The sequence below is a fragment of the Argopecten irradians genome, chromosome 9, assembly GCF_041381155.1.
Source record: "Argopecten irradians isolate NY chromosome 9, Ai_NY, whole genome shotgun sequence".
Classification (NCBI taxonomy): Eukaryota; Metazoa; Mollusca; class Bivalvia; order Pectinida; family Pectinidae; genus Argopecten; species Argopecten irradians.
This window is the reverse complement of record NC_091142.1, coordinates 37,517,097-37,539,776: the sequence shown is the minus strand read 5'-3', so window position 1 is coordinate 37,539,776 and position 22,680 is coordinate 37,517,097. Positions and strand designations below refer to the sequence as shown.

General features: G+C 35.1%; 1 protein-coding gene across 1 annotated transcript in view; it reads left to right on the top strand.

Annotated features, from left to right (window-relative positions):
• The window catches only part of LOC138332247 (uncharacterized), a 57,116-nt gene that overhangs the window by 22,031 nt on the left and 12,405 nt on the right, over positions 1-22,680 (top strand). The window contains exons 4-5 of the mRNA XM_069280262.1: positions 2,078-2,171; positions 20,071-20,125. Coding sequence (XP_069136363.1) covers positions 2,078-2,171; positions 20,071-20,125 — 149 coding nt within the window. The remainder of the gene's footprint in view (positions 1-2,077; positions 2,172-20,070; positions 20,126-22,680) is intronic.

The following is a 22,680-nucleotide window of genomic DNA, read 5'->3' as shown; positions in this document are numbered from 1 at the left end:
GACAAATCAGTGGGGAATCTTTCTATTTAGCCGAGATATTTAATATCCGCATGCTCCCTGTAAGGAAAGCTTACCTCTCCAAGGGGGACCATGACGTCATTACAAAGATGATGTCATATGACTATCCCTTCTCCTTAAAGACAACTCGCTATAATTATAGTAAATTTATGATTATGAGAAAAGATTAGAAAAAAACAAATATTAATGTGAATTGAAAAAAATGGTACAGTAATTACTTACTTTTACGCATTATGTTAAATTGATAATACCATAGGTTTTGTTGGATCGTTGACAAGTGTTTCTGTGTATACTCTAAAACTTTTGAATGCTGCAATAGGAGTCTGCAATGAAAGTCTAGGTTTTAAAAGATTGGCACATATATAGTGTGCATGCGGAGAGAAGAGCTCCCAGACTTAGATTTTGTTGTATAAAGTTATTACATGTCTTCATGCTCATAGAATATTGATTACTCTGGGAAGATGTCTGAAACGATCGTGCAGTATATACCCACCGTTGGAAGGAGGAGGAGAGGTGCAACTTCATCAGGAAGCTTATTGTATGCTGATCACTGTCTGCAGACTGATGTATGGAGAATTCTCGTTGGCTTTCTAGTCCTAGACAATATTTCTCCTTACACCGCTGCATTATGCTTATTGTACATATGTACATTATAATGCAGACGAACGCGTGACGGTGTACGCTGATGCAGCAGTGTCTGTCTGTCTGTCCTGCACTGGCTTACATCAGTGTTACTAAAGCTCTTGACTGGCTAGCATCCTGTGGAGTCTATGTATCAATGTCTACTAAACTCTTGACCAGTAAACACATCTTCGTCGTGTATGCACTTGGCCATTGGATACTTTTAAGGGGGATGTGTTTATTATGATGCAAGAATGAAGAGCTTCTTCCTGCAGGTATCTATGTACAACTATTGATGGAATTCTCATCGACTCTTTTAATTTGTCAAAAGCAAATTGTACTAAATTTGAAATTTGATTGAATTCGTTTCTTCCATTATTCTCCATTATTGAGAGTTATTGCTGCCCCAAATTACAACAATACGGATTCTTAGATTAACATGGTTACCTGATGACAGAACATTCAACTCTTTGGACCAAAATTTGGAGTTCCAGACATTTTGGTTTTCATATTCTTGTATATTTATTACTGCTGTGTACTTTGATATGACTGAAATATGTTAAAGCTAGATTATAAACTCCGAATTGTGGGTTTTCTACCAAAATATCTTGGAAGAATTATAATCTTGAGCATTGATTAACCTTTGAACATTTTATGTCCTGGCGCCTTGGCATCATAAATTGATGGCACATAGTTATTAATGTCTGTTCATCCTGTTTCAGTTTCATAGGAGGTGGAAGCATTTATACCTTAGGCATTTCTAAAAAAATTCTTTATCCTAAAACCAATCGATGATGCTCAGCCATGACATATATTTGAACGCATTTTCTTCGAACGTTTGACCATAATATATGGAGCAACTAATGTCTGTTAGTTTATCATGTTAATGATCATTGCGAAGTCCTGAACTTTTCTGCCAATTTGGTTTATATAGCATGGTTACACTACCCTGTAATTGTCACAGAATTAGAGTGTTGAAATGTGGATTGGTACTGGAAGTCAGTAATTAGGAACTATCTTATTACTCTTTTGACTGAATAAGATTGGGCAAGTGTTCTACTATACAAGAAGAAACAACACAAATATATACTGCAGTCTCCCAAAACACGCACCTCACACTTCTCACAAGCATGACACCACATACGCCCTGGCTGTAACATAAACCAAAGATTGATACCAGCCTTTGTCTTTGTTTCAGTCATCATCTAAGTCTTGTTTATGATATTGCAGGTGTGTCTTTGATTACAAAGAGCAAAAATTCTTGATTTTGAAATATTTGTATTTGGTTATATACGAAGCTTGAAATTTCCTGAATATGCTAAATAAAAATGAATTGGTTCCATGAGAGTGTTGTATATGTGATCTGTATAGACAACACGATATTATTGTTAGCAGACAAATCAATGAGTATACGATGTTTTCTATTTATATTATACAGGTATGTTGAGGAGCATGTCCAGAGGACTGGTGTTGCCATAGAGACACAAGGTTTTACCTTCGTCACGAGTGGTCGCAAACGAGAATCTTTAACAGTAAGTCTGCAGTTTACATATATATATAAATATCCCTGAGGGTCTACCTATGTATAGTATATTCCTGAGGGTCTACCTATGTTTAGATCAAATATTTAAAGTCCAAAGTATAAAAAATGATAAGTATTACCAGGTAACCTGATGGGTATTCACACCTGTATGGCCCCACCCTACAAGGTGTACATGTGACCTTGGTGATTGTACCCAAACTGACTACATTTGCTCCAAGCGTTTGTACAATTTATAGGTAAAATCTAAACGTACTAATGAGTCATTATAGATGTATAAATATGCCCTAGAAATATTGTTCTTGTATATTTCGGAAAAAATATCTTTCTTTTCGCTGTAAGTCTTTCTTTTTGCTGTAAGTCTTACTTTGGACCTATGCTGTATGTCTTTTGTCCTAGCTATTTTGTTACTCATACCTTGTAGTATCCGGTATCCACGACAGTCTCTAGTCTAATCATCAGAATGGTAGCTAGGAGTACAGTGTATTTTATTATAAGGCACCTGATTCATCCACAGGTTGTTGTTGGGTAGAAATGTTTGATTAAATATTTGTGGTATATGTGATAATGTAAAAGTTTACCTGAACGATCTTGGTTGCATGTTGGTAAGGTATGTGTACTAAATATCAAATCCTACGACAAAATACTAACAAGCATGGATAGCCTACAAAGTATGTAAGACTCCCTGGTATACATAATCATAGTTTTTATGTCTCCACCCTTCACAATGAAGTGTTCAGAGGCCAAGATAACCTGTTCAATATGGCCTTGTAAAATTGTCAGGGAAAATGCATAAAGTTGGTTCCAAGATTTAGTTTGATGTGGCCTGAAGACCAACAGGTGTCTATGGATGTCGGTGATTATTAATATAACCTGGTCAACAAGTGTCTATGGATGTCGGTGATTATTTAATAAAACCTGGTCAACTGGTTTTAGTACTGTACACCTTATTCTATATTGAACGAGTGACGTATACTTTATAGGTATATTACACAGTGTGTAGTACCTCAGTAGAAACACTCCACTTAATGCCTGGGTAACTTTATTTTACTTCTATGTGAAACACCACAATCTGGTCTCGATTAAACCCCAACAAAAACAATCTCAGGTATTTAGAATTGATGTATATTATCATGAAATCTTGTTTGCTTGATTTCTGAGAAAGATCTTGCTGTATAAAACTTGTGTATTGGTGATGAGATATCTACAGCGGTGTATAGTATAGCTGACGTCAGCTGTTCAGACTTATACCAAGTACTCTATACTCTCTCTATTGTGTTCTAGCTATACTTATTAAAACACGTGGCCAGGTTCTACATAATTTATTGTGGATGATGAACCCTTTCAATTTTCCTGTGTGAATATGCTGTGTATAAAAATTTACTTCAGATATTTTAAAACTACTGTAAGATTGAAATAAATTTTGTTATATGAATGCTTAATATGTGTTTAAGATATTATTTGAAAAAAATATGCAACTTGAATTTTGAAATCTACTAAATTAGACACTTTTATGAATTTAATTACTAATACATCTTTGCGACCCTTCTCAACATTTCAGAACACTGTTCCAAATTCAAAATTTAGCCAATAACAACTATTCCCCCTTTTAGATTGACTACTAGACTTAAAATGCAATGAATAAATCAGTTTTTAATGAATCGGTACATATTTGGACATTATCTGTGTTCAGATTAGCAGCGACACTCGCACTAAATCCAAACCAGAAAGAAACGTTGAATTTGACTGATCGCCAAAGAGAATGTAGCCATGCCTCGTGTTCGCACACACTTATGTTTTTCCATTCATTGTTGTAGCATACACAATACAAAAATGCTAAGTCATGTGCAATACCCGAGCGGTAAGATTGACAGTGGGCCATGGATGACGATCTATCAGTTTTTGATGATCAACATCGATCCTTCAATTAAAAGATAAACACATTACATCAATGGTTATGAAATTATGAATATGGATAGAGATCACATGTATATGCATTTTATAGTTAATTCAAGAAGTACGGTAATTGGTTTTGAGAGAGATCGGTTTTCAGAAGTTACACTCTATATGCATTTTATAACGAATTTACAGACTAATTTATCAAGACTTTTAATATTTTAATCTGCTGAATATCCACCAATTAAAGTTGTGATTTTAATATATAAGCCTGGACATGGTGATCTATTTTCTCATTTAGCTTAATCATACAAAAGAAGATGATCTTGTGGATGGTAGGTAATAATAAAGGAAAATAAAAACCACAATACAAATACCAAGACAACATGAAATATGGAAAGAATTTTGAAAGAATGCCAATAATTTGCATCACATATGGCAGTTGTGCATCATGCATGTACTACTTAAGTTGGCGAGATGAAAGACAGGTGATCAACTGAGAGAGATTTCATACTCAACTATTTCTTATTTTGTCGGGGTTTTTATCCGTGCATTCTTCCTCGATGAGTGAGAGTGTTACTATTGTTTCCTTCATCAATCAATAAATTGTTGTTCTACCAATAAACTGTCATCATCAAACAATTTGTTATGTTACTATGGAAACAAAAGCAACAATCAGGTATTTAGATTAACACTAAATTGAGGTTAAAAAGTTCAAGTAATAGTTATATATGTTGTATAAAAGTTGTTTATATATAGTTTAATGAAGCAACTCACTTAATTAACCACATTATGTCATATTCACATAATCTTAGAGATAAATTGTTTGGATATCATGATTTTTTCCAGTTTATTTAAACTTTAATCAGAGATAATTTTAAGTAAATCTAACATATTTATGAAGTTAGGATAATATTCAATTCTACATACTGAAGTTTGAGAATTTCTGAGCTTTGACAACCTGTTTTACCAAAGGCAACTTCTGTAAAGAGGATCAATTTTAAATCTTCAATAATTTTTAAATAAGACAAAGTATAAATTTAATTGATCTTATTGAGAAAGAACAAGTTTTAAATCATTTTTTTTTCAGTCTAAAATATAAAGTTTTAATTTAATTACTTCTGAATGAATTGTTAATTTTAGATTTAATTGTATACTTCTGAGATGTAAAAAATAAATCAAACACTACAGAGGACTCCACATAATCGAATAACGGTTATTCAAATATTTCGGTTATTTGCATAAAATTCTGCGGTCCCGATTTTTTCCTTCTTTATATTTGTTTTTCAACTCCGTGTATTTGCATAGACTTTTACATGACCTCCGGTTATTTGAATAAAATATTTGGGAAATTCTAAAAATAAAATTGAATATTTTTCAATTTTGCAATATATTTTTAGCGAAATTCGCCGATATATGTTTCAAGATACTTCGCTTTTACTAGAAATCATCCTGGTAACAGATTAACGTTATAGTATGGCTTGTTATTTTATGCATGAATCTGCAAAGGTATTCGACACTGTTACGATTTACATCAGCAGCGGTTGATCATAACTTTAGTATATTCACTGACTCAAACATCTAATTAAAGCATTTGCACTTTCAAATATGTTTATTTATTAACGTAACGTACCTTAGTTCGCGATCGGTTGGAGAAACCATGCTTCCTTACAACAATCGCCATTCATGAGTAGTCTCGTTCAACCAGAGTCTTGTTGACTACGACAGACATGTGCGTATCAAGCGTCTTGTTGAACGAGAAATAAAAGCATGCAAAGTCGGCGTACAATGACTACCGCAAGTTTCGTACAGTATGTAAGCTTAGGATACAAAAGATACTTGCTACGTTAATTGTTTTCATTGCTACTTGAATATGCATTAATTTCTGAAATGTTATCAAGCTATTCGCCGTATAGATCAACAATACAGGGAGAATTCTCAAAAGACATTTAGGTCGAGTGAACGCATGGCTTCATCACCTGCCGCCATTTTCGAATTCATATGCACATGTGTAAAAGCAACACTATTAGTTGATCGGCACTTTGAAGTTTAATCACGATCGTAAGTTCATTTTGCCAGGCAAATGTACGTAAATTTGTTTATTATTTAGGTTTAGAATTGTAGACACAAATCCAATCCTGTTTAGTAGAATCTAATTGCATATGATATCGATCGTTTAGCTGTTTCTCAAATATTCACGTGTCGATCTAACGTAAACAAGAATCTAATATTGGAATATTCTTTGTTATTAAACAATTTAAATCGATTTACAACTTCGGAAACAATATCTATTTGCCTATTCACATACAACTGTGTGGGGTCAAACGGAGGTGCAAAATGTCATCTCCGCCTATTCGAATACTCCGGTTATTTGCATATTTTCTTCTGGAAAATGACCTATGCAAATAAGCGGAATCCTCTGTATTTATTGTTTTTTAAGTCCATAGGTGAGATATAAATAAGTGTATTGCTAGCTGCATTAGGATAAGTATGAAATACAGTGTTAATTAAATAGCTTACATCTTAGATGTGAAGTATAAGTGTAGTTGCTTGATACAGTGTAAAGGAATGTAGAAAAAAAATTAAAAGGTTCTTGATTGTATTCAGTGATATATTAATACTTGCTATATTTAAAGTACAAGATTGATCTTAGAATGTATATTTATTTAAAGCATTATCAAATTCATAAACTTTGCATACACGTAATGATGTTCATCGTAGTATGAATTAAACATCAGAATTAGATTATATATAATATAAATGTGTTGAGGATTTAAAATGTACAAGAGAGAGATTACACAATATTTGGCGTACAGATATACTCTTGCCTTGTTTTAATCACTTAACTGTTATCAGAATTTTCAGTTCTGAATTATCTCCCCTTAGTTTAACATTCGACTTCTTCATAGAAACCAAAGTTATAATGTTTATCATCGTGTTCCAACGATCAAATGACCAGTGTAGCTTAAGCTTATAAATCTGTGATAAACTTAAAATTCCTCTGATCTGTAAACTATTAATCACAATACTAAATTCATTCTAATAATCTTGTGCAGCCATAATGAATGCCGATATGAAAGCATAATGACATTTTATACCTATCTTGGATTTGGTTGTGATATTTTCTCTGACTGAAGTAAAATTATATATGTATATGTACACTTTAATTTTTGAAACTTTTAGTGTCAATTAAACATAATTCACACAGAAGTGTATGAGTTTTGCTGTATGTGTGAATTCTCACCTTTTTTTTGTGTGTGGATATCTAATGTGTTGCTTCGTTTTATTACATTTGTTGATATTCTCACCAATGTGATGTTGTGTCGTTGTTAATGAAAGATTTAATGGCCTGAGATTTAGTGTGACTAAATGTGTCTGACTAGACATCCTACATACACATAGTTAATTGTTTACCCAACCACAGCTAAGAAACTCCACCCTTTCTCAGAGATTTAAAATACTCTTAATTATTAATTTGAATGCAAGTCATATTCAGACTATATATAGGAAAAATGTAGTAATGTGGATAAATGTATGCTCCCAATAAAATCAAAGGATGATTTCATTACTCTTTTATCTATTTGTGGCAAATACAAGTTTAAGACGAATAAATCCTGAGTAACGTTTGATATTTGTATCCATACATTAATTATCAATGGTAAAGAATTACACATGCAATAGCTAATCATTTGTCAATCTGATCATGTTAAAATTAAAACTTTAATCTCCTATTTTTAGGTGTGACGTGTTATATCGTGCTCCTAGAAGTGTGGTGTGTTACGTTAGTATTTGACTAGGTGATGTTACAGTCTACTGAATAGCACATGTGCGTCACTGCTCCTGGCTAAGTTTTCATACATATGTATTGAGTAGACACGATGCTACTACATTTTGACCTCTGTGAATCTTCCCACCTGTTAGTGATTAAATACACCAACTATGGTATATTCAACAGTAGGCTAATTTAGTTCATTAAGAAAAAGGCTGAGCATTATTCTTATATTTTTTCATTATCAAAGATTTGGTCACAATTTACCGTCAGAAATTTGTCATCATTTGCTAGGTGTTACTTACCCAATATTCCCCCAAAGTATCATTTTTGCACACAACTGATCTTGGTAAAATGAAATTTTCTTTATTTCTATAAAAAAATCTTGCTTTAAGTTTATTGTGAGTTTATTCTAGTCTACAAGCAAGCTTGTCGGGGGATAGATTTAGAATTGATTCAATTCCAGACTACGTTGCATACTGGATTTATAACAGGAGAGGCAGACAGAGGAGAAAATTACACAGGGGGAAAGTCTGCTTACAAAATTATAGATCAATAACAGAAAGTACTAGTCATCTTGTAATGTGATGTGAGGCACAGAGTCACCTGACTAGGTATATGAGGTACCATATACTATCACTAGCTCAATCAGAACTTTAAAGAAAGATCGTTTAATAAAATGTGTACGAAAACATGTGTTAGATATCTAGCAAGATCATTATCACATGCCTAGTATGAAAGGGTCACATGACTAGCATTATGTCATAACCACATAATCAGAAATGGCAAAGTCACATGATTAATAATATTAGAATAACCTAACGAGCAATATGTCATAATCACGACCATTAGTATAGCGATGTCAGGATCACATGCCTATAGCGATGTCAGGATCACATGACTAGTGATGTCAGGATCACATGACTATAGCGATGTCAGGATTACATGACTAGTGATGTCAGGATCACATGACTAGTGATGTCAGGATCACATGACTATAGCGATGCCAGGATCACATGACTAGCAATGTCAGGATCACATGACTAGCAATGTCAGGATCACATGACTAGCGATGTCAGGATCACATGACTAGCAATGTCAGGATCACATGACTAACAATGTCAGGATCACATGACAAGAGATGTCCAGGTCACATGACTAGGGATATCAGGATCACATGAGTAGTGATGTCCGGATCACATGACTAGCAATGTCGGGTTGCTGATCAGGTTTCCTATAGAGTTCTGCAGCCTATCATCGTGCATTTTTCCCTAATGAAAATAAAGACATTTCTATTCAAACAAATTGACTTAATTCTGCCAAATTTATATACACATATAAAGATAACCAAGTTTCAATTTGACACATTCCAGATAAAATGAAGTTTTTGGTTGATCATTTGAGTATAAGCATAACTAAATAATTTCAAAAACTAGAGGATGTCTGGTTGTAACAATCAATAGCTGAGACGGGCTCATCATCATCTAGTCTGCTACAAGGCTGGAGATCTGCTACCGCTGTAGTAACAAGTTCAATATAGTCTGGAGCTGCAGTACACAAAGTTGAACCAGATCTATTTCAAAGCTTCGTCATGATAATGTAACGGAGTGTTTAAAAGTCATGGTTTTCTTACATATCTCGATTCATAACTCGGTTAAGCGTATATCTCATTCTAATTGTTTCTGAAACCTTTCCAAGTTTGGTTAAAAATGAAGACATGTATGTATATTGACATGTAATAAAATTTGCTTTCATGGAAAAATCACCCATTTCATATACTTTTGATTAAGCATAAATGAAATTCCTAGATTTTCATTTGAAAGAAAATTGCAAAAATCATTTGGCAAAAGCTTGGTAAGCGAAAACTGGCTAGGCTTCCTGTGTATAATATATACACCTCAAGAGAGATAACTCTTACTGCTAGCTCTCTTCTCTTATATAAAAGCTTTTCTTGCAAGTCAGCAAGAAATAGTATAAATTGGACATCTGCCATGCTAGCCTGTCTGCAGTATAGAAAGCTATAGGCCTAGTCAACCTATGACCTGCGTTGACCTTTGTAGGTGACCATTTGACCTGTCTGATGACCTTTACAGTCTGCATGTATTGAGCCTATAGTACATGGCTAATTACCACTGGGTGTATATGTGGCCTGAGTCCCTTGTATGACAGTACCAACACTGGCCCAGAACTATGACATCAGCTGGTGGTAGCTAAGGCCTAGACTACTTACATACCAGCCTACAGAGAAGGAGGATTATAATTTCTCTGTAGGCCAGCCGTATCTGTGGATTGTACTCCAACATACAGTAATATATAATCAGAAATTACACAGCACTTGTATCCTATAGTTGTATTAAATCCTATGGATGGTACTTAATGATGGTGTCATTCATTATACCCTTTATGGAGGAAAATCGTGATCTCCATTCGAGAATTGATGGAACTTATTAAAGACTGTGCCTTAAGTATTGGCAATTTTGTAATTGTTTAATGTGACGTTATGTGGAATCGTCTGGAAATTTATAATGCTGCTCCAGTAATATCAATGTCTCTCAGCACACTTGGTGGATGATTATTTTGGAGAGGTTACTGTGATGAGGTTATATGTGGTGCTGGGTAGTATCATAGGCAGTAACTGTGGTAACCAGGCAGTAACTAATGGTAACTGGGCACTAACGGATGGTAACCAGCATGTATGACCGGACGGTAACTGGTAGTAACAGGTAAGATATATACTCGCACATCAAGGTCAATATATATGTACAGTGTATCTCAGCCGGTGGAATGTTACATGTCGTCTAGGTCAGAATATACACCAGTAGAGATTTGGCATTATAAAGTCCTTATAGACCTCAGGTGGAAACTTTAATACCTTTTTATATCCTAACGAATGGAGAAAAATTTAAAATGGGCCATTTCTAAAGCAAATATGTACATGGTTTATAAGTCTAGTACGTATACACGTATATACATGTGACCTGTTAGGTATATATCAATTAAGTCATGCTAAACTAGTCACGACGGAAAAGAACTATTAACATATACATACATTTACTATTACTGTTATATTATAGACTTGCTGTCATACTGAAAACTAGATGTACTCCAGACTTCCTACCTTTGTCTGAACCAGTCAATTGTTCAATACAATACTGTTAAGCCGTCATTTTTTTTACACTAAAACTATGTCTATAAGATCAATTCTGATATATTAATGTTATTGACAAAGGAAATTTACCTGCAATATAGAAAATGACTTTGGGATATATCCCTATGGTTATTTTCACTGTGAATATATTTGGGGGTTAATGTATGGTATGGTAGGAACGAATGGCTGGGATGTAATTACAAGAAATGGTCACATACCAGGTCACTCAATGCAGTCTCCATATCTCCTTAAAATGTTATGTAAAAGGTAGTTCAATATAGACTTACTACTGCCATTCAACTTGTGTAATTATGTAGACAAAATCATTTAAAAGTTACTGGAGAACCCGGTCATCTACGGACAATAGTGACTGGTCATTAGCTAGGACACACAGGTTAAGGGTGGTGAAAACCCACATGATGGTGCCACTTTGATAACAGTATTACTTACAGTATTACTAGTTACAAATCGATGTAATACTTGTGAGATTCTCTTTCAAAAGGATTATTCATCTATAAGATGCTGTGGGGTCAAGGTCAAGGGATCTGTAGATGACCTAATATTTCCCCTGCCAATAACAAAAGCCTTGATAGCAAGGAAGACAGTGAACTGTCGGAAATAAGTAAAATGTCTATATCAAATAGAGAAAATTAAAACATAATTAAATCATCGGGAGAATAAGGACTGGGAAGATTGTAATACAGAATTGAAATAAAATGGGAAACAGACTCGGGAAGGAAAAATTGGAAACAGACTCAGGTCAACGAGGAATGGGAAACAGACTCAGGAAGGAAAAATAGGAAACAGACTCAGGAAGAAAAAATGGGAAACAAACGCAGGAAGGAAAAGTGGGAAACGGACTCGGAAAGGAAAAATGGCAAACAGACTCAGCAAGCAGAGGACATCGAGATACAGGACTCAAAGGAGAGGACATTGAGATACAGGACTCAATAGAGGGGACATTGAGATACAGGACTCAAAGGAGGGGACATTGAGATACAGGACTCAAAGGAGGGGACATTGAGATACAGGACTCAAAGGAGGGGACATTGAGATACAGGACTCAATAGAGGGGACATTGAGATACAGGACTCAAAGGAGGGGACATTGAGATACAGGACTCAAAGGAGGGGACATTGAGATACAGGACTCAAAGGAGGGGACATTGTGATACAGGACTCAAAGGAGGGGACATTGAGATACAGGACTCAAAGGAGGGGACATTGTGATACAGGACTCAAAGGAGGGGACATTGAGATACAGGACTCAAAGGAGGGGACATTGAGATACAGGACTCAAAGGAGGGGACATTGAGATACAGGACTCAAAGGAGGGGACATTGAGATACAGGACTCAAAGGAGGGGACATTGAGATACAGGACTCAAAGGAGGGGACATTGAGATACAGGACTCAAAGAAAGTGACATTGAGATACAGGACTCAAAAGAGGGGACATTGAGATACAGGACTCAAATGAGGGGACATTGAGATACAGGACTCAAAGAAAGTGACATTGAGATACAGGACTCAAATGAGGGGACATTGAGATACAGGACTCAAAGGAGGGGACATTGAGATACAGGACTCAAAGGAGGGGACATTGAGATACAGGACTCAAAGGAGGGGACATTGAGATACAGGACTCAAAGGAGGGGACATTGAGATACAGGACTCAAAGAGGGGACATTGAGATACAGGACTCAAAGGAGGGGACATTGAGATACAGGACTCAAAGGAGGGGACATTGAGATACAGGACTCAAAGGAGGGACATTGAGATACAGACTCAGATAAGGGACATCAAAAGAGAGGGGACATTGAGATACAGGACTCAAAGGAGGGGACATTGAGATACAGGACTCAAAGGAGGGGACATTGAGATACAGGACTCAAAGGAGGGGACATTGAGATACAGGACTCAAAGGAGGTAGGAAGGAGGGGACATTGAGATACAGGACTCAAAGGAGGGGACATTGAGATACAGGACTCAAAGGAGGGGACATTGAGATACAGGACTCAAAGGAGGGGACATTGAGATACAGGACTCAAAGGAGGGGACATTGAGATACAGGACTCAAAGGAGGGGACATTGAGATACAGGACTCAAAGGAGGGGACATTGAGATACAGGACTCAAAGGAGGGGACATTGAGATACAGGACTCAATAGAGGGGACATTGAGATACAGGACTCAAAGGAGGGGACATTGAGATACAGGACTCAAAGGAGGGGACATTGAGATACAGGACTCAAAGGAGGGGACATTGAGATACAGGACTCAAAGGAGGGGACATTGAGATACAGGACTCAAAGGAGGGGACATTGAGATACAGGACTCAAACGAGGGGACATTGAGATACAGGACTCAAAGGAGGGGACATTGGATACAGGACTCAAAGAGGGGACATTGGATACAGGACTCAAACGAGGGACATTGAGATACAGGACTCAAAGAGGGGACATTGAGATACAGGACTCAAAGGAGGGGACATTGAGATACAGGACTCAAAGTAAGTGACATTGAGATACAGGACTCAAAGGAGGGGACATTGAGATACAGGACTCAAAGGAGGGGACATTGAGATACAGGACTCAAAGGAGGGGACATTGAGATACAGGACTCAATAGAGGGGACATTGAGATACAGGACTCAAAGGAGGGGACATTGAGATACAGGACTCAAAGGAGGGGACATTGAGATACAGGACTCAAAGGAAGTGACATTGAGATACAGGACGCATTGGAAAAATAGTATAGAGAATTGTTAACATTCTACCTAAACAATAGTATAATTTATTTAGCTATTTAAATAAATAATCCAGAATAATTGTTATTTTTTCTATTAGGCATGAAGCCATCTATTAAGTGTTATTGCCACTATAACCCTATGAAAATGGTTATGGGTCTAGCAATCAGTGCCAATCCAGATCTGGTAGTAAGGCCAAGAATCATACTTATATTTATAAATAAATTTTGTGTATTGGATGAAACAAAATCAATAATTGTTATTGATGTTAATTTGTTTGGTTAGTTATCAAATATATGAACTTACACAATCTTTTCATTATTAAGCCTTTTTACATTTTATTGGAGCCAAATGTATTACCAAAATCACCTACAAAATAAAAACATATGCTTCAGAATGTTTTTGCACCAAATATTTTAATGAATAATTTGGAAGGAATCATGTGCACTTAAAGATAAATTGGCTCTGTCTATTCAATAATACATGAACAACATATAACTTTAATTGTAAGTACTTTGATATATAAGAAGAAGCATTTTGTAAATTTGTCTAAAGTGCACTGTACCTGTATGAGCATATGCATCATAGATATATAAAACAAATCACAACCTAAGGGCTGCAATTAGTTGGGCATATTCAGTAAAGTCATTCCAAAATACTGATCATAATTTTAACTCCATAAGATTTGAAAATGAAATTGAAATATATTTTATCACTATGCTGGTTTGATAGCATTATAATGAATAGTGAACATGGTAATTATGTATTTCTAGTAAAATTTTTAATTTTTATTGAATAAGTAGTCATTTGTTTTACAAAGGATTAAAGGTTAGCGACTATGCTTTACTAAAAAATACATATTTTTATATATGCATATGATTATAGGACTACAGGATGAACAGCGTTTAGTGGGCCTAAAGCCTTAAAATCAATATTGACTAGACAAAAGCAGCATCAACATAAAATGCCTGGCCATGCGATAACTTGTGGACTGATTAGAGATGTGTCGTGGTGGTGATGTTACCTGCTAGATCTGTATGTGTTTTATAGGGTTGTATCTGTAAACAGCTTTGATAGTAAAAGTACATAGTAGAAGGATAAAATTCAACATTATCATCATGATAAAACAATACCATGTTGAAGGCTTTACATGTAACTGTAAAAAAGCAATGTTGAGATTCATATTATAAACTGTAATACATTGTTACACAATGTTTGAGATCATACAATGTTGTATGATTACATTGTTCAATGAAATCATACAGTGTTGTACAATGATCAAGAATCATATATACAGTTTGTACAATGTTTAAGAATCAAAGTGTTGTACAATGTTTAAGAATCAAAGTGTTGTACAATGTTTAAGAATCAAAGTGTTGTACAATGTTTAAGAATCAAAGTGTTGTACAATGTTTAAGGATCATAGTGTTGTACAATGTTTAAGAATCAAAGTGTTGTACAATTTTAAGAATCAAAGTGTTCTACAATGTTTAAGGATCATAGTGTTGTACAATGTTTAAGGATCATAGTGTTGTACAATGTTTAAGGATCATAGTGTTGTACAATGTTTAAGGATCATAGTGTTGTACAATGTTTAAGGATCATAGTGTTGTACAATGTTTAAGGATCATAGTGTTATACAATGTTTAAGAATCATGTACAGTTTTGTACATTGGTGAGATTATCGGACAATGTTCAATCAGCTTTTGTATGTTGAGAGGACAATGCTGAAAACTTTTCCTGGCATATAGGGTCTAATAATCTTCAGATTGATTATAGTGATGCGGTTTTGATGTGAAGCCACACCCATCCTCCAATATCATTATAATGTAGCCGTATCAATGAGATCTGCTGGAGAAATTTAATCTCGGCACACAACAGACGAAAGAGAAAAAAAAAAATGTCTGATGGAGGCAGTATAGATTCAAATGCTTGATCACTATCGTCTTCATATTGGTCTCTGACTTATATAAAAGATATTTTATTTCAACTATAGCTATAGGCCTGAAGCTGTACAGGTGGCTGTATAAGCCCCAGGGGCCTGTTACCATCTGGCCATGATATCTGTATAGACATAAGTACACCTTGTGTTGTTATCACATGATATCACCTATAGTCACATCCTGTTGTGTGTAATGTAACAAAACACTCCCTGACCTGTACTGCACCAACGTTTACTGCAAGATAATGCACTTCAAAATGGACCAATGCGATTGAGACTGCCACGCAGAGAGAAAAAAAGGACTTCCTGATGTTAATGTTTTAAATCAAATACCAGACAGTGGCGGTATCCTATTGATTATCAAACGAATAGCAAAGTCGTTAACATCCTTGAACTTGGGAAAGTGTTATAGAATGTCACCTGCTACAAGCGAAGATGTATATATTGATATCATTGTGCTTTGTGATTTTGTGTCACCTAGCTACTACAAGCAGTATGAACACAGGCGTTTGGCTCTATAGACATTTTTCTCTCTATATAATACTGTGTCAAGGTCTATAACTCTGAGGCTCGGCCAGCTTATGAAGCTGTAATGTTGACATGCAGTGGTTTTTAAGCTACCCATTAGAGCCCTGGCGTGTTAATTGGAGGACACCACAGTGACCAGTCAAAATCTGACCGTTTTACAGTGTTTCTGGATACCTAGTGACGTTTATACAATTTAAGATAAATGATCTGGCTGTCTATTGAGAGTATTCTCATTGTAACATATTATACAGTTTGTTAATAATCATACTTCATCTGAAATTTGCGTAAAATATGGTCGGCTGAGTTATAGACCTTGACACAGTATTACATATATATAGAGTGACAAATGTCTATAGAGCCAAATGCCTGTGGAATGAACATGGTATTTGTATTACTGCTGGTGTTTGCAAAGTTGTCTGCTCATAGAATTCCATTTAATAGCTCACATATCCATCAAACTATCAAGCATATATATAGTTTCATTGTTACCAAAATTGTTTAATTGAGTTTCTTTTTTCATATAAGAAGGTCAAATTTATTGTTAAGATTTCTGTGCTACAAACACTTATGAGGTCTGTCAGCTGTTGTTTTTTAACCTTAATTTTCACAAAATTGGATTTGAATATTGATACAATAAATAACTCAAATGTAATGCTATGATTTCTTGGTCTCTGTGCATTTCCTTTTGTGGAACTGATTGAAAAAAAATCAATATGGCTAACAGGTGTCTTGGATTTTGACCATTGACCAACTTCTATTTCTCCGAAAGTGTTGGAAGGGCCTATCTGGAAGATCTACTATATGTTCACCTTTGTTCCGATTTGTGTATTTATGTTTCATGTTTGGAGCTGATCAGAAAAAAATAAGCATATGGCTGCCAGCTGGAAGCCATTGTTGATTTTGACAATTAAAACTTCCAGTCCAAAAAGATATATGCATGCAATCTACTGATGTATCAAATAATTCAAAGTAAGGGAAAGTAGGGAAAACCAACAAATTGATAGGCATGTAAAGATACGGTAATTCCAAACTTGGATGGTTGATTGTAATTGGTCATTGAGTTTAAGAGGTCAGGTATTGGGATGTGAACATCAGTGAATCAACCTTGAAACTGTGTGTAGATATACAGGTCTATGGTATAGGTGTACATGACCTACTGATGTCATATAGACTACAGGTGTACTAAAATTGTACTCAAGATGGAAATGTCTTCGTGGAGGCAAGATTTTCATGGTGATTCAAATCGCTAGTCTAATAGCAAAGCTACAAAAACAATATTGCTGACATTTATCATTTCAATCGCTGAAATCATTATTTTTGCATATGTAATATTTTGTGATATTTTTGTCATTGGCAAATAGATAATTCGTGATAAAGGGCTCTTTGTCACTGGTACATTCATGTAAAATTTTAAACAATTATTTGCAAAATATTGATCTTTTGTAAAAATTACGGGAAGATCTGTATCTCGTGAAAACCAATAAATTTAAATTGTAGTAATTGTACAGTCCAAATTGAACTATTGGTGGTTAGCATGGAGTACTCATGTTCTACCGAGAGCACTAAACTGATAACGTTACAAAAGTAGCAAGGTGTGTGCTTATTTTAGGTATTCATAACAATTATCATACACAGACGTGACCTTGGCCACATTACCAGCTATTTGTGGTGTGGTATTTATAGTAATTGAGGCCAACTATGTGGACTTGATGTGTGTAACTGTTATAACAATATAGAGCATTGGTACCCCATACCAAATGGTGCTCAGCCTGTAGTATTGTAATGTACCACTAGTACTGTTGCTCATGTGCTTGGTCTACATGTGAAACTCAAACTTGTTCTGATGATAGTGATAAATTGTCTTTTGTCAGCACAGTCCTTTTCATCATCTTTTCCTGGATTCCTTATTTCATCTTTGTATAGTAGAGTTATCTCCCTTGCAGGAAATAAGGTATTGATTGTAATGTCATTTTTTCACGTCACTTTATGTTGCAATCAATATCTTCCTGCAAGAGCAGATAACTTTTTTATTATATGCAAAGACAGAATATGAAAGTAAAATTACCAATAGTTTACAGATCATTGATATGATAATAAACATTTCTCCATGTTAAACCATCAATATAACACACTATTTAAAAAAAAAGGTCTTAACTGAGCACGCGCTCAAATTTTACCTTTGTGCTTTTTTCATAGGCAATTATCAAAAGATCAACTTTATAGTCTGTGCTAGCATTAATTGAAATTCAGTTTCCACACCAATTTTTCCTAATATGCGACTCCTTTTTGGATTGAGATATTTTAAGACGCAGTTAGGGACTCCTCAATATGTCTTTTATGATAAAATTTGATGGAACATTTGCCAAGAAATAAATATGCATTGTCTATAGTTCAGCTGTCAATGACCTGACTTATTGATAGTTTCTACTTACATGTACTTGAAAGGCTAGACAATACAAGAGTTTATGGGACCCCTATCGATGGAGTAGACACAGGAGAATTCAAGAGTTGATGGGATCTTAATTGGCGAGGTTGTTCACCTCTGTAATACAATATATGGTTAATTAATGTGAAGAAAATACACCACAGGGTAAATTGTATGTGGAGTGATATTATAGTAAAGTCATGTCTGAGTCTGTCAAGGTTAGATAGACAGCCTGCATTAAATAAAAAGAAAAACTTCATTATTGAGAGAAATATTTCTTAACACTAAAATTAATTCTTTAGCTAAAACTAGCTACTTTCAACCTTAATAGAAAATGGATAAAATCTTTTCAATTTATGCTTTATTTAGCAGATTATTTTAAAGATAGAACAAATTAGGTTTTGTAATTCCTTGGCTTCAGTTAACCAAATGAAGCATATTGTGTGGTCCAAAGGTATAGTTTTACCTGGTGTAAAAAACAACCAAAGGTACTGTGTTGTTATCTGGCGAGGAAAGTCGTGTCGGCTTTGTTGGCAAACACTAAAAAGAGATTGAAAGGAATGCATACGTCACCTGCATATTTGAGGATTAGTGGAATGCCATGTTGGACTCGGAGTGCCAGCTGGCTCTCCGGATATACATTCATAAGATAATATTGAATACATTAGACTCATCAGCTGGTGAAGTCATGTGGGCTAAGGGATCATGGGAGTATTGTCTACTGGTGTGGGATGGTGTGCTGGGTTCAGTACACTTTCATGGTCATTCAAGTGCATCGTAATTACAAAGCTTACATTATAGGTCTGTAATTAGGAACATCTTTTAAATTGATGGATAAGTCGACTTCAGGTCTTGTGAATGTGATTTCATCCATGTAGTGACAAAGACTTGTTACATGAAGTGGAGGTCAAGGTCATCTCTGTAGTGACAGCAGCTTGGTGTTGTAGTCATAGAAGGTCAAGGTCATTCCTATAGTAACAGACCTAGTGTCATGACGTTGAAGGGCAAGGTCATGCTTCCCTAAAGTAAAAAGGATTTAATGTCTTTATCTATTTGGTCAAGGTCATATCTATGACGACAAAGACTTCTATATATGTAGAAATAATTTATCTAATGACAGGCTGCTCTCTGGATAATAAATGGTAGAGGGAAGTCTTTTGTGACTTTATCTGTGTAATTTATGTTTTTATGTTGTCTTATTAAATTGACATTTATTTCATTCATAGTTCAATATCTTTAAAGTTAAATACATTTTGATAAAACCTTCAGTTTATTCAATGCTTCCTTAATGAGTCGGTAAGCCTTGGTCACTTGGTGGATGTAATAGTCGCCTCTTATTTGACAGGCTTTGAATTATGTAATGTTTTAATAAATGTATAGAGAGAAGAATGCAGGAAAATATTTAGTAATGAAACTTTTTTTTGTTTGTATCTTTACAGGGAAATGCCACGCTTCACTTGTATCCGCACTTTGAACCTCTGCGTCAGATTGAAGGTAAGTCTTGTGTCAGGTATGAAAAGTTTATCAGATTATCAAATTTATTTAGTGACCTTGTTATATACATACAATAGGTAAAAAAAAAGATAAAAAGGGTCAGAAAAGAGAAGACTTCCTGGATACAGGGAGTCAGATGCAGTTGATTGCTCTAATGGAAAGTAAATGATATTGGTGTGATTGATACTTGTGTGATTTGTTGAACTTTCTAACACACAAGCTGAAAGGCTGTGGTTGGATATATATACCTGTAATTGCTATTCATACCAGGAAGTAAGAATTGTCTGTCACAAAAATCCTTGGCTTTGTGTTTCATCTTAGTCAGCAGTTTTTACTGTGTGAATGGAAGGAAACAGGCAATGACACAAGATTTGTAATACATGTGACGTCATGGTTAGGAAAGCGGATTTGATGACATCATTATACCGGATCATTTTGTTGAAAGATCAATGAAATATATGATGACATCATCAATTATGTGATAGGAGAATTGGTGACAAATAGGTAAATGGTGACATTACCAGTTGGGAGATTTAGTGGGAGATCAGTGAATCATGGCATCATCAGTTTTTGTGGTGGACATTTGTTGAGAGATCGGTGAATGATTACATCATCAGTTTTTGTGTTGGACATTTGTTGAGAGATCAGATAATGATTACATCATCAGTTTTTGTGGTGGACATTTGTTGAGAGATCGGTGAATGATTACATCATCAGTTTTTGTGGTGGACATTTGTTGAGAGATCAGATAATGATTACATCATCAGTTTTTGTGGTGGACATTTGTTGAGAGATCGGTGAATGATTACATCATCAGTTTTTGTGTTGGACATTTGTTGAGAGATCGGTGAATGATTACATCATCAGTTTTTGTGGTGGACATTTGTTGAGAGATCGGTGAATGATTTCATCATCAGTTTTTGTGTTGGACATTTGTTGAGAGATCAGATAATGATTACATCATCAGTTTTTGTGGTGGACATTTGTTGAGAGATCGGTGAATGATTACATCATCAGTTTTTGTGTTGGACATTTGTTGAGAGATCGGTGAATGATTACATCATCAGTTTTTGTGTTGGACATTTGTTGAGAGATCGGTGAATGATTACATCATCAGTTTTTGTGTTGGACATTTGTTGAGAGATCGGTGAATGATCACATTGCATTTGAGCTGGCAGCTCATCATTGGGTAGCCTTGGAAATGATACACAAGCTGCCTGATGAAGAGCTGTCCTGCTTATCTGCTTAGTCAGCTGTGACCAGCCAAGGGAGCTGGGTACTACTATATCTGACCTCAGAAAATTCTCACTGTTGCTCAAGTTTTTTAAAGTCTCTGGTGGTATGCTGAAGTCGATTGGATGATATTAGCAAACTAAAATTAAAAAAAACCTATTTAATTATTTTGCTTGTGTAGATGTCTCTTGCCCATTCTCTGATTTTTTGGTTTGTTCTCTTCTATGTTTATGTGGGAATCAAATTATATTCAATAGTATTCTATCCTGGAAACTTGTTTCATATTCAACGACTAATGTCATTACTGAAGCTTAAACATTGACATCCTCAAGCTTTGATGACAGAAGATTGTGTACGTATTTGACCTCAGTAAAGGAGTGCTCCCAAACCTGCAGTCTTTTGATAAGATGCATGGGTTACTGTAACACTCAGAAGTGTGTCAAGTGTGCTTCTGACCTAAACTTACTGTGACAATATTTCACATTACGTGGTATTAGATCAGGCCTTATCTGTACACAAGCTAACTACATGTTTCTTGGGTGTCGTTCATCTTATTCCTTTGTTTTCTGTAGGATACCAACAATAGAATTTTACTTGTTTCAGGGATACTGATATCATGCTACAGAGATACACTAACTGACTAAGAAGTGTAAAATATAACATTACCAAAAATGAACGACATTGATCATTATATTAAATAGTCTGTACTGTCCCATGAACATATGAATATTTTTATATCAACATGCCCCGAGTAAAAGTTAAGAAATTGCCTTGACTTATTCCCTATATTAACCCAGGTAACAAAGATTCCTCCAATTAATGAAGCTTCATGTTAGCTAGGGGGTTGGGGATGGATAAGGGTGCTAGCTGGTTAGGGGTATGGTGTAAGCAGCAGTGCTTGTCCTTTCTTTTCATAAGTTAATATGCTATTATGTTGTGATATAATTGAAGAAGACAGACCAAATGAAGTGGGATATAGGGCTATTCCTATTTTTTGATTAGTATAACGTATACTACCAAAGGGACAGGCAATTTTATTGATTTATAAATGTACAGTAAAATAACAGCTTGTTCAGATCTCAAACTACAAACAAATATAGAAGGCTTGTAGATAAATTTAATTGTACAATAGTATTTAATCAAACAGTTTCATAGCAACATTTATACACATACCTGAATGAGATCTGAGGAAGTCAACTGTATAGTTCACAAACTTTGCTTTTTATCTGTAGAATTTGCAGTGATTCATTGTTTGGTATATATATATACATGACACATGCTGGTGTGGTGTGAATCACCAAGACAATTTTTAACCTTCAAGT